This window comes from Pelophylax lessonae (assembly GCF_965119305.1).
Source record: "Pelophylax lessonae genome assembly, chromosome: 9".
In the NCBI taxonomy this organism is placed as follows: Eukaryota; Metazoa; Chordata; class Amphibia; order Anura; family Ranidae; genus Pelophylax; species Pelophylax lessonae.
Window position 1 is genome coordinate 119343522 of NC_138776.1, and position 13802 is coordinate 119357323.

Genomic DNA, 13802 nt, shown 5'->3' on the forward strand with positions numbered 1-13802 from the left:
GCTTTATCCAAAAAGGATTTTGAAGTCCGGCAACTCACCATAGATGTTGGACAATTTCAAACTTAACAACAGCAGGGAGAGGAGATGCAAATAATTTGTACAGCAGTTATTGGACTACTAAGACAGACATTGCCATGTTTGTCACCTAAAAGCTGCCTTTCTTTATGCTTGTTCCCACAGTAGTGGTGTTGCTGTCTGTGTTTGGGTAAAATTCTACCTGAACAGTATATATTTAATTCTCAAACTAAATAATTGTGATGTATGCAGTAAAAGGTCTGTAGACTATACCACAATACCCAGAGCCCCTGAAACAGCCAACCAGTGTCAAGGTATAATCAGGGATATGGAGTGCTATGTGGGCAGAAAAATGTTTCCCCACACAGATTCCAGAATCCATTTTTGTGGTGACAGGCATACTAATTTTTGATCATTTGGTATACGGTTTCTTCAAATACCCACCGTTTTACAGACACCTGGCATTTGCAGTCTGGTGGTCTAGCTAGTTAGATCAGCGCTGTGCTGAGGAGATAGTTATATATAGAACCTTTTTTGAGGGGGGATAACTGATTTCTATATGCAAATGTATATTCTAAAGCATTTTCAGGATGTTACTGTAGAATGTAGTACAGACAGGGTCTGTTAAGTAGGAGCCAGTACTATATAGCTGTGCTTTAAACCACTATTGTTGTTCATTGCTTTTGTGCTTTGGGGTTTATCATACTGCATTTACACTATATTACACAAAGCAGGGAGGAACTAAGTGCTGCATATTCAAATACATATATTCAATGTCCACTCTCACAATGCCATTGCTGTGTCGGCCTATTCCACTCCAGCTACAATATATTAGGCTACAAAGGGAAAAGTTTTGACCACTTTCACTGTGCCATTGCTAGTTAGAAATAAATAATATGATGCTTATTCTCAAAAAACTCAGTTCGCTTGGTCTCCGTGACTGCGCTCTCCACTGGTTCGAATCTTACTTATCTCACCGCACCTTCAGTGTCACTTACAATTCCACTTACTCCTCTGCAACTCTTCTTACTGTTGGGGTCCCCCAAGGTTCTGTCCTTGGACCGCTACTATTCTCAATCTATACCTCCTCCCTGGGTCAGCTAATAGCCTCCCATGGCTTCCACTACCATTTCTATGCTGATGACACCCAAATCTACCTCTCTACCCCTCAGCTCACCCCATCAGTCTCCTCCCGCATCACTGATCTACTAACAGACATATCAGCCTGGCTGTCTCACCACTTCCTCAAACTGAATCTATCTAAAACTGAGCTCATAATATTTCCTCCTCTACGTGCCCCTTCCCCAGAATTCTCTGTCAAGATCAATGGAACAACTATTAGTCCTTCCACACATGCCAGGGTGCTAGGGTTAACCCTGGACTCTGCACTGTCCTTTCAGGCTCACATCCAATCCCTTTCCAAATCATGCCGCCTTAACCTCTGCAACATCGCTAGAATATGGCCCTTTTTACCCAATGACACCACCAAGCTTTTAATTCACGCCCTGGTTATCTCTCGCCTCGACTATTGCAACTCCCTCCTCATTGGATTACCCTTACATAGATTATCCCCCCTTCAATCTATAATGAATGCTGCTGCAAGATCCACCTTACCAACCGTTCAGTGTCCTCCAACCCTCTCTGCCAATCCCTTCATTAGCTTCCACTCACCCAACGAATAAAATTCAAAGTGCTAACAATAGTTTACAAAGCCATCCACAACTCTGCCCCCAGCTACATCACTAACCTGATCTCAAAATATCAACCTAGCCGCTCTCTTGTCACCTCTTCCAATGCTCGCCTCCAGGATTTCTCCAGAGCTTCTCCCATTCTTTGGAACGCTCTACCCCAATCTGTCCGACTGTCCCCTAATCTATCCATCTTTAGACGATCCCTGAAAACCCTTCTCTTTAAAGAAGCCTACCCGGCTACTAACTAATAATGCTGTTTCACTTGCTCCATCAGCTCATCCCCCACAGCTATTGCCTTTTGTATCAATTGACCCTCCCTTTTAGATTGTAAGCTCTAATGAGCAGGGCCCTCTGATTCCTTTTGTTCCATATTGTAGTGTAACTGTAATGTCTGCCCTCATTTTGTTAAGTGCTGCACAAACTGTTGGCGCTATATAAATCCTGTATAATAATATAATAATTATTCAACTACAGTTATACTGCAATAAACCAGGCAGAAATTGAGATTGCTAGATTTTAAAGAGGTTTTCTAATCCTACTATACATGTTATTGTGTCCAATGAGTCACTGTGTCTGATGTGTCTAAAAAAAAACAATGTACTGCTCTAGGAGTTATTATAATTTCAAAAACCAAAACCATGTAGTGAGCTTCCACCACATTTGTTCCAGTGACGAAGTGACAGTCTGACATTGTTTGTGGTGGCCCTTTTTGCTGTTCAAAGTGCAAACTTTTTATAACAAAAATACATTCCTCCTGTGACACTGTGACATTGCTGTTCAAACTTAAAAAAAAAAATAAAAATACATTTGTATTAGAAAAGTAGTGGTATGAGGGGATAGACAATGAGGTGGTTGAGGCAACATGAGATTAAGGCATGGACCAGCAGAGTTATGTGCAGGGTAGATAAGGAGGAAGCTACACAGCAACAGAGTTCTGTCAGGGGAGTGCAGACACTCCTGTTTCACAACAGCTGCTGTTTTTTTCCAGCATTCTGGTTTTGGCGATGATGCATTCTACCTGTCTACCTGTCCATCTGGAAGGTGATTGATGTAGCCAGTTTCTTTGTGGACACCAAACCTGAAGCCAAATCTGTAGTTTTATGCTTTCGTTAATGTTTGTAACACATGCTCCAAGCTCCCTGTTTATCTGCCCTGCCTGCTAGTTTGAATTACCATGTTAACAAACTCTATTAAAGTATTGAATATCCAATATGCTCATAACTCAGCCTGCCCTAAACCCAGACTGTCACTAACCACTCTTCCTGTCTGCCAACCGCAAGTACCTGTTTGCTGTGCTCAGTTTGCATCCGCCCCAGTATGGTGGCCCGGCACTATAGCATTGTGTAAGACTTGGGGGCAACCGAATACTGGTGATAAACCACTCATCATAGCAATTTTCTCAAAAACTGACACCCCCCCCCCCTTCTGACAATACTGCCGCCACCCACCAAAACCTACCATTCTAGTAATACTAATACTCTCCTCTGGGTGCCAAAAAAAAAAAGTCAGGAGAGCTCCACCTAGGAGACAGGTGGGAGCCAATGCAGCAAGGGGCTGCCAGGCACATACACTGAGTTTGCATAAAGAATGTCTGGAGGATACAGACAAAAGGACCTTAAGTGTGAGCAAGAGTAGCAGTTCGGTGTATGTGTAAGCCAGGAGGCTAATGTTTAATTGTTTTGTAGCTGGAAATTCTGAAAAACCCATATGAGGGAAAACCAAGGCATTTATTTAACTTAACTTTAACTTTAATAAAAGTGGGCAAGAAAAATCCTAAAAAGAAGACTGAAGCGGTTTCCCAAAGACTACAATAGAGAAAAATATTGAGGACTCTGTGTCCTCAAATCATTCTCAATTTTAAAAGAAAAATATTGAGGATTTTTTGAGATCCCTGATTTTTTAATAAGGCATCACGACCCAGAAGTAAATAATAATAATATTAATAAAAATAATAGCTACCGCTATGGTTAGTGCTACTCCCAATAAAATGATTTTGGAATTCTATGTGGCCTTCCTGGACCCCACAGCACAAGCCCAGGCTTAGAACAGAAAGACGTTGTGAGAGTCTGATTTGGGTTCTATTGATAATGTATTCTGGAAAGAGATTCTAACCATACACTGATTAATCCCTCTAAAACTTACAGATATGCCCACCTGTCTATACTTCATTGTACCTATTTGATACCTATTTGATTCTGTGCACCTCATCTGTACCTATTTGATTCTGTGCAGTATTGTTTACTGTCAAAAAGCTAATACCCAAGGTATGCATTTATACCTAACATACTACAATGAAAATTGTAGGTTAATAAAAAAAAAAAACCTGTGACAGGTAGAAACTTTGGATAGACTCAGTTCCTACTTGATTTTTAACAGTGGCTTTTGTGTGTTTAGGTCCAAAGTACTTAGGCTGCAGTGCCATATTCTTATTTGTGAACTGTTATGTCTAAGGGTACTACTAAGTTCCAAATATCCTTATATTTGGGATGGCACATGCTACTTCTGATTCTGGTTTTCTGGTTTCCTAACCAATTATTCTCCATTTATATTGGTTTTGCTATATTATTTTGCACTTATTTCTTTGAACAGTCTGGGACTAGGTCTCTCATTCATTTGTCTTCAACGGTTTCATAACTTGCCAATAATAATATAATACATTCTTTCTGTTTATGCTATATTTCAGAAACCTTGTCTATCTATTCATTTAACTGAATATTTACAACATAAGTGCATATCTTTGTCAGCATTGATGTGGCTACTTAATGTCTATTTTAATACAAAATAAAATATTTGGGATTAAACAAATGTTAAAGGATACGTTTACCTTTCATCACATGTTACTGTAACACCCGTATTTGGGGTGTAACATGTAACATGTTATGAATGCACCGGCCCCCCCATCTCCCCAATCCCTGCTGTGCTAGCTAGCGAGGGGTTCTTCTCCATTCGTTAGCTGTCAATTCTTTTTTAAAAACATGGCTGCGCAGGGCTACGCCCACCCGACCGCATCACTCATTGACAGCACTCTGTGAATGGTAAGCTACAAGGTCCGGCAGCCATTTGTGGCTGTCGGCTTGTAGTTTTCAATGAACTACCTTGTTCCTCATATGAGGAAGCAGATACACTGACAGATCTAAAGGAGACCTGCATGGCATCAGCTAACTGCTGATCACTGGTGCAAGGCTTAACAGGCTCCTGCAACAAAAAATAACAAATGCACATTTTTTTACCTGCAAAAAAGTTTGCATTTATATTTTTTTCTGAAAATGTGAACCTTTCCTTTACGGAGTATGTTCCTGCCAGTGTTGTCAAACACCCAGTAGTAAAATTTACTAACACGACGCCCAAAATTTACAGACAACACCAATTTTTTACTGACAAAAATCATGAAATTTACTGACAGAGCCAAATTTTTTCTGAAACTTCAAAAAAAGTACATAAAATGATTGTTTTCAGTGCAAATAACAATATAAAAGCCACAAAGATGTAGCTAGTGCTATTAGTGATGTTTTCAACATATAACAAAAGGCAAAAATCATATTTCTCCATGAAGGCAGGTTTAAATAATCCAGCACAGAGTTCAAGGTGCAGTGCAAGGGGGAACTCTGCAGACTGTGATTTAAAAGGGAACGCTGTGGACTGTAAATGGATGTAAATAAGAAATCTGTGGAGCTCAGCTGCATAGAGGGGGCATTTAAATACTGTATCTACTGCAGCATAGCCTGCATGGAAGATCATGGCTTCTTTCTGTAGAAGACACTTCCAGGTTTAACAATGACCACTGCAGCAGCCATCATTGTGACACATGTAGGCTAATTTTATGAAAGCAGTGGGCCTGTATGCAAGATCATAATTTTGTCTCCAATGATAGAAAAAGAAGTGAGGTACAGTGGGGAGAGATTGGAAAGTAGGAGAGATAGAGGAAGCGGGGGGGGGGGGGTAGGGGGTGAGAAAGGGGGGAGAGAGAGTGTGGAGAGAGTGAGATGGGGGAAAGGGAGAAGTTTGGGGGAGAGAGAGAGGGGTTTGAAATGGGGGAGTGAGAGAGAGGAGAGAGGGGAGAGAGAGAGAGAGAGAGAGAGAGAGAGAGGAGAGGGAGGGGAGGGGAGAATGAGGAAGGGGGTGATCAGTATGTCTGCTACTCACAAGTATGGCCCTGTCCCCTATTATATGAAGTACATTGCTTCCCCAACCAGCATGCACAGGTGCCCCCTCATTATAATGAGCACACATACCCCCTTAGGACACATGGAGGTTCCCCCATTTTGGTACAAATTCTCTCCAAGAATACACACAGGAAGTCTGTACATTCTTGGAGGGGGGACTGGGGACACCCAGCCTGGAGAATCACTGAAAAGGGGACAGGGGTCATCTCTGTATATCCCTAGAGGGGTATCTTGGGACACCATATGGAACATTTAGTGAAGGAGAGGACTGGAGACACCCAACCTGGAGAATCAGTAGATTCCTTCAGTACTTGAGGCACACAACATGAGGATTAGGAACAACCAGCCTGAGGACTTGGGACATCAAACCTGAATATTAACTGAAAGAGAGGAGTGGGGTCACCCAGCCTTGACAATTGCTGAAAGGGAGGACTGGTGTCACCTAGCCTGAGGACCTGGGACAACCCACCTGCAGACTGGGGATACCCAGACTGGCCTGACCGATACTCTTTGATAGGGTGATCAGTGTAGATTGATGCTTTACCCCTAATAGTAGTGATAAGGATAACTCTGGTGAATTCTAGCAGCAACCTTGTGTCTAAACTTTCCAAAGTTAAAACCTTTTTACTATATTTGAAATCAGTTTGAGTAGTCAGGTGTTCATTGAAGTCTGCTCCCCCCCCCCACCACCTATTGTGACTTGGCTTATATGACAATTAATCAGTCTCCTCTGTGGACATTTATGAATAGTGTAAAAAATGGCCAATTTTTACAAACTGTCCATAAATTTACGAACGGTTGGCAACCCTGGACCATGCTGTTGCTACAGTTGCTGCAAACTTTGTATTCCTTTCACTACAGTGTACCTGTAATATTTCTGATTGGTAAATAAGTGATGATGGTCACTATTCTTGTGCAATCCCAGACGATTCCTGGCATAGACTCTTTCCATACTTTCCACTCTTTCCTGCTCCCCAGAAATAAATGAAAGGGATTCCAAAGAAAATAATTAAAACAAAATAACAAACATGCTATACTTACCTGCTCTGTGTAATGGTTTTGCACAGAGCAACTCTGATCCTCCTCTGCTGGGGTCCCCCTCTGGCTTTCCTTGCTCCTCCCCCCTGCTGAGTGCCCCCAATAGCAAGCCTCTTGCCATGGGAGCACTCAAGCAGGCTTTCTCCTGAGCCGTCCTCTATGTTGTGTGCCTATTCACAAGGTTTAGAATGCAATAAGGTAAAAAACCTTGAGCCTTTAGAACCTTTCTAAACCCTAAGCATATAGATCATAGGTGTCCAACCTTTTGTCTTCTCTGGGCCACATTGAGTGTAGAGAAATTTTTTTCGGGCCGCATATTAAATAAATACTATAGTTGAGGTATACAAGTAATAAAATGCCGCCGCGCCCCCTTCCCGCGCAGCCACGCCCCCCCCGCACTAATTTATTTAACGCAACTAGAGGATGATCAAATGAAATGGAATCAGTATACAGAGGTTTACTTCTTCTGAGCGATAATAAAGGAACACTCTAACCACCATGACCACTTCAGTGATTTGAAGTGGTCATGGTGGTAGGAGTCAGAAACACTGCACATGCTCCCCCTCCCCCCTCTGAGGCAGCCTCTGCCTACCTTTAGTTGGAAGCTGCTGTGGCCGTGCCCCCTGACCTGACTTCCCTCCTCCCCAGCAAAAAAAAAAAATTGTCAGGGGGCAGTGGGCCGCATTGCCTGAGGTTCCGGGCTGCATGCGGCCCTCGGGCCGCAGGTTGGACATGCCTGATATAGATAGTTAAATAAATACATTAAAAAATAAATAAAAAAAGAATTACATTTAAAAATTCTGAAACTTAAAACTGTGAAATGTTGTTTCCTTTCCCGCCTTTGAGGGCCTTCTTGCTGACGTTTCAGACTTGTTGGTACTGCCATCCAAATGTGGTTCCATGACTGGCAGAGAATAATTGAGAAAAAATATACTCAAGGGCTGCTGCTCTAATTTTTTTTTACCAAGGCAGTTATTTGTGCATTGAAATGCCATGCCATGAAAATGGGGTTTCACGTTTTCTTTTTTTAACTTCAAAACCTACGTGGCTGAAGCTCTAATTTTGGTTATTGGTTTTGGTTAAGATATGGCTACTGTGAAGTCTATTTCTGCTTTTAGCTTGGTATCCTTCTTACTATTAATAAAACAACCTGCCTGCTCACCATTTTGAAAGAAGTTTTTTTTTTTGTGGAATAGACCTGCTGTGACGGTACTAACCGTCACTATGGGTGACGGATCACCCTGTCCCTGGATTGTAAACCCCTTTGTGTCATATTCTTATGAGTTTGGGACATTGCATTTTATTTTCCCTTTATTCATCCTCTGAACAACTGACTCATGGCATTGAGTTAATGTAATGTAATGTTACAACCCATCCCCCCCTCCTGTTTCTGTGTCTAATTGTGTGGACTCATGACACAGACACTGGTCTGGGTTGGAGACATCTCTCCGCAGGGGGTGTGCATTAGGTTATCTGTAGCCTGTTTCAATGTACAAATGTTCAGTTCTCATTGGTTGGTCCTTGTCCCCTTTCCCCGCTGTGGCAAGGCTAAAGGGAGTTTCCCTAACTGTGTGTAAAACTGTGTCTTGGAATGTAATAAACAGTTTAAGCTCTGCATGGTTAACCCTCAACACCTGTGTGGATTGTCTCGTGATTGAGGGGTTACGGGCTGGATATGGCTTCTCTGCAGGCTGTGGGTGCGTTTGGAGGACAGGAGACACAGGTCCGGCGGATGTGCCCACCTGGGGTACAAAGATCCGTTACACCTGCCTAATACCATATATCAGTTATGTCATACATACGAGAAAAGCTTTAAAAACTGACTTCTTTAAAAATGTTCTTGGGTTCATCTGTTGCTGTGTACAAAAAAAGGCATTAAAAAAGTTAACATATAGAGCAAAGTATGCTTTGTCAAGAAACTAACCTTAGTGATTCCTTAACAGCATGTACAGCATAAAGGGACCCTATAAAGCTGCAAAGTGAAGGATTTGCACCTTCCCCATGTTGTCCTCAAAACTGCATAAGTTGGCCCCTCCCCACAGTTGTACACGATTATCCTATTTTTTTTTCTTTTAAATAGCAACATGTTACTCAAATTGTTGTGTCATTTCCTTGCATTTGTACACTTTAGTTGCTCTCCATAGACCTGAAAAAACACTAGATTTTTTCTCCTATTGACTTCAGTGGGGTTCAAACTCAATATCTACTGAATCCCAAAAACTCAGCTAATCTGCTTACAAATTAAATAGAGCCATATTCAAGCAATACCATACAGCACTTTCATATCCCTTTCCTTATATCATGTGTAGTGATGTATTACAAAAATAGTTTATAATAACAATGACACTACAAAAAATATCTGTGCATTGAATAAAAGTGTCTAAAAAGCCATGTGTGTGTGTGTGTGTGCGTGCGTGTGTGTTTATATTAGGGAATTTTTAAAAGCCACAATGTGTTAAAGCAGAATAGCTTAGCATTCAAAAATATAAGCAAAAGTTTAAGAATGTATACTAAATAGTTTTGAATTTGGTGGTTATTACATTAGGTGTTGCTTTAGACATTTACAGTCATACCAGCAAGTACGATGGGCTGCAAAATGACTCACACATCTGGGAAGTGGGGGGCATAGCTCATACAATCAGCAAATAATCAGCTTTAAAAAATACTTGTTCAGGTACATTATTTTGGCATGCTGTGCCATACAGTGTTTTGCATTGGAACTAGCACTTTTTCCAAGAGTCAGTTAATGACAGCCTTTAGGTCGATTACTCATAATTATTTCGCTATAGAGGTTCGTTTAAGGGAGATAGAAAATTATCTTTAAGCATTATAAAGATAGCAGTGAGGCAGATAGTTAATGCAGTGAAATGAAGTGAAGTTTACTAATATTGCAGAGAAAGCCTTTTGTTTTGTCATCCTTTATTTTTGTGATGGGTGGAATGGAATAGGGGTAGGATTGGGGGGTTGGTAGATGTATAGTACATTTGCATGTGTTACCATCTAATTAAAAAATACAATTTTGCTTTCGAAATGTTGACTTCTCCTGACATTTTGTTTAGAAAGCAGAAAAGCAAAAAGGTGATTTTAGTCATACAAATATGACAACATACTAATTTTCTCATCGAAGAACACAATGCACTGTAAAACAATGGGTTGTAACTCATACTGAAGCAAATAGAGGGGTGTTTAAGAAATGTATCTTTGGTGGGTATACATCTTAATTTACATATACTGTATGTACTGTATGAGGTATATATAACTAGTGACAGGACATAGATTTCCTAAAATGTGATAAAACAACAAATAGACTATATTATCCTAGAACAAAACAGTGCATCTTAGAACTCATGCATGTCTGGCTTATTGTGGATGTCTAGAAGGCAACACTTGGTCCTTGATTTTATTACACACCAAGCTCTCATCAGCAGCTGATGCAGTAGAAAAAATAAATCATGTCCAGACCAATGACACTAAATGAACATGCAGATTATATCTAAGGCATGCCCTGGGCATAGTGGTAAAATTCATGGTGGGAGTAACATAACTTGCATAATGTGAAGGCACTAAAGCTACACAGATAACATTGAAAAATATTATTTACTTACCCTAAATATGGTGCTGGGATCCTCATTAAGATTGACCCTTGCTATGACACGACCAGTTTTTTCTTCCACATCAAATATGCTGGCACTGTATGGAAATTGGGCAACATCTACTTTATATCTGACGTAACTTGCTGGTGTACCCTTTGTAAAAAATAAACATGTCGTGTTTATTTTGAAGAAAATGCAGAAACTAGTTATGGACTAAAGATCAAACCTTTACAAAACTGTCTCTCAATAAAAATGTATTCCAAAAATCTAGACCAATGCATCATAAAAAAACAACTTTATTGTACATGTAATGCACAAACAATTATAAAATCAATCATAGATCCCAAACCACCCTGCCAATATTGCACAATTATTCCACATTCTTGTTAATCCTTGGACTTATAAATTGTGTACAGACAGACCCTGGATACTGTAAAATTAGCTTCAATCAGAAGGGATGTGCAAATAGTCCCTTTAATGTGATCCTTCAGGAAAACTAGGAATGATAATATATACTTCACTTGTATCAGTAGCTGGAAACTAATATATGGATGCAAGAGTTCTCTCCAAAAGAGTATTATATCTGATGCATAATCAAGTGTGTATTCCAACTTCTGGGCAAAAAGATATGAGACCAGAACATATGTCATAGTCATGTGCAGGAGTAAAAGGCAGAAATCGATGACAAGTCCGTAGAACATTTTTTTCCACAGTGGGGTCTAGAGGAGGATTCCAAACTTGAGACTGAAATTATATGCTCCAACCTCCCTCAAGTGCTGTACAGAGATTATAGACTAGCAGCATCTGTAATACAGTTCATGAGACTAATTATCACATATAGCGTGATTTAGAGGAGAGCTCAAGACTCTAGCTGTAAATGTGCATAACAATCTCCCTAACACTCTCTCCCTGTGCAGACAGGGATTTACCATTGTGGTAAGACAGTTAATGGGAAAAGTGTAATTAAGAAAAGGTCCCCGATTAGATGTGAGACTCATTGGAGACAAGTGGGTATTGCCCACAAAAGAGAGTATCCCTCATTTTGCCACACTCCAAAGAAATGCTGGTAGATAAATTGGCACCTGTCTATAAAGGCCCAAGTGTGTACACTATATTGACAAAAGTATTGGGACGCCTGCCTTTACACGCACATGAACTTTAATGGCATCCTAGTCTATGGGAATGTTTGACCATTCTTCCAGAAGCGCATTTGTGAGGTCAGGCACTGATCTTGGACAAAAAGGCCTGGCTCGCAGTCAACCCTCTAATTCATCCCAAAGGTTTTCTATCGAGTTGAGGTCAGAAATCTGTGCAAGCCAGTCAAATTCGTCCACGCCAAACTTGCTCATCCATGTCTTTATGGACCTTGCTTTGTACACTGATGCGCAGTCATGTGGGAACAGACTAGGATGCCATTAAAGTTCATGTGCGTGTAAAGGCAGGTGTCCCAATACTTTTAAAAATATAGTGTATATGTATAAATGTGAGTTAGGGATCTTAGATTGTAAGCTTCTTGAAGATACAAACTGATGAGGTGAATGTAATATATAAGAAAAGGGGGAAGGCTATGAAAAGGTACCTCATCCATATATAGCATCAGAAAAAGAAAACAGGAATGTCAGACTGAATGGTCACATTCAATTTACAATAAAATTTCAATGTTTATTACAAAATTTAAATAAAAAAAAGTTTTTTACATTCATAAAACAAAGAAAAACGCTCTTTAGATAACGTTCACCATGTGATGGAACAATCAATATATCTTTGCAAATTGTTCCAAGAGGTGTTGCTATGGTTGGGAAATTTCTGATTGAAAAAGAACTACCAGCTATACCTTTTAATGCTTTTGTCTTGCAGGTATTACATCACATCCTTACAAAAAATTGTCTTTCATTCTGTGATTCCCACTACCTCCAGGTGCAGGGGGTTGTGATGAGTACATGTTGTGCCCCATCTTATGCCAACCTGTACCTAGGGTGTAGGAGCGTGAATTGTTTGCCGACGAATCACTATCTATGTACTTGTCTAGCATAATGTGCTGGTACAGGTACATAGATGATATTTTCATGGTGTGGAATTCAGACATATTAGCCCTACAGGAGTTTATGGAGCGTCTGGCTACCAATAGATTTATTCTGAGATTTACTACGCAATGCAATGCATCTACTCTGCCTTTCCTTGATATCAAGTTATTCAGACAGGCAGATGGGACCACGGGGACTTCCTTATAAAGAAACCCCCACTCCTGAGAACACCTTTCTCCATGCAGCAAGTGCCCATCCACAACCCTTAATCAGAAGCATACCTTATTTGTAATATTTTCGAATTCTGAAGAACAGTTTGAAAAGTAAGCAGAATCACTGATATCTAGGTTGTTGCTAAGAGGCTATACTAAACCTATCCCGAAAAGCTTATAACAAAGCTAAATAAAAGGACAGGCATGATATGTTTTTTGGATTCAGGGAATAGGGTTGAGTTAGAGTTGTCACCACCTTTTGTAGCCATCATAAGCTAGTTGAAGATGCCATATGTAAGCACTGGCACCTTCTAACTGGTGATTCTATATTACACAAGTACATCAAAGAATATCTACAGTTAACCTACAGAAAGGGCAGACCTCCAAGGAACCGTCATTTTCGGGAAAATTCCCCATTTGGGGATAACAGTAAAGGCCTGCACATATGTGGTGCATGCTATTACTGTGAATGGATCCTAGGAGGGTCATCCTTTGTCTTGCTGAATGGTCGCATGCACACAATAGAGCATTACGTTGGTTGCCAAACTCTTGGCGTTGTCTACGTTATTTTCTGTAAATGTGGGGCATTCTATGTTGGCAAGTCACTTAGGAATTTTTGGAGGAGAATATATGACCACATTTACTATATCAGAAAAACCTCCTGTACACATCAGAAAGGGAGGCATGTGGCCCTTAAACATAATCATGATACATTCATGGTCAAACTCACACTTCTGGAAAAAGTTCAGGAGGATCCAAGGGGAGGAAATTTTAATAGGAAATTACTACAACGAGAGGCAAGGTGGATATACAATCTTAGTGCCACCTCATTATCAGGCCTGAACGATGCCCTAAGTTTATACCTTTCCTATAAACTATGAGCAAATATAGTCAAGCTCTTAGAATTATGAATATACAGTCAAGCTTTAAAAAATAGTAGTATCGGATATACTACTAAAAATAGTAGTATCAGATTTTTGATGGTTTGTTTATCAAGTTTGAGCTTATCTTATACAGCCACGGGTAAATATTTTTTTTCTGGGGATCATTTACATTTGTTGTTCGT

At 40.3% G+C, this 13802-nt stretch overlaps 1 protein-coding gene across 1 annotated transcript in view; it reads right to left on the reverse strand.

Annotated features, from left to right (window-relative positions):
- Window positions 1-13802, reverse strand: part of PCDH15 (protocadherin related 15) — a 1730880-nt gene that overhangs the window by 308627 nt on the left and 1408451 nt on the right. Inside the window, exon 23 of the mRNA XM_082269384.1 lies at window positions 10513-10653. Coding sequence (XP_082125510.1) covers window positions 10513-10653 — 141 coding nt within the window. The remainder of the gene's footprint in view (window positions 1-10512; window positions 10654-13802) is intronic.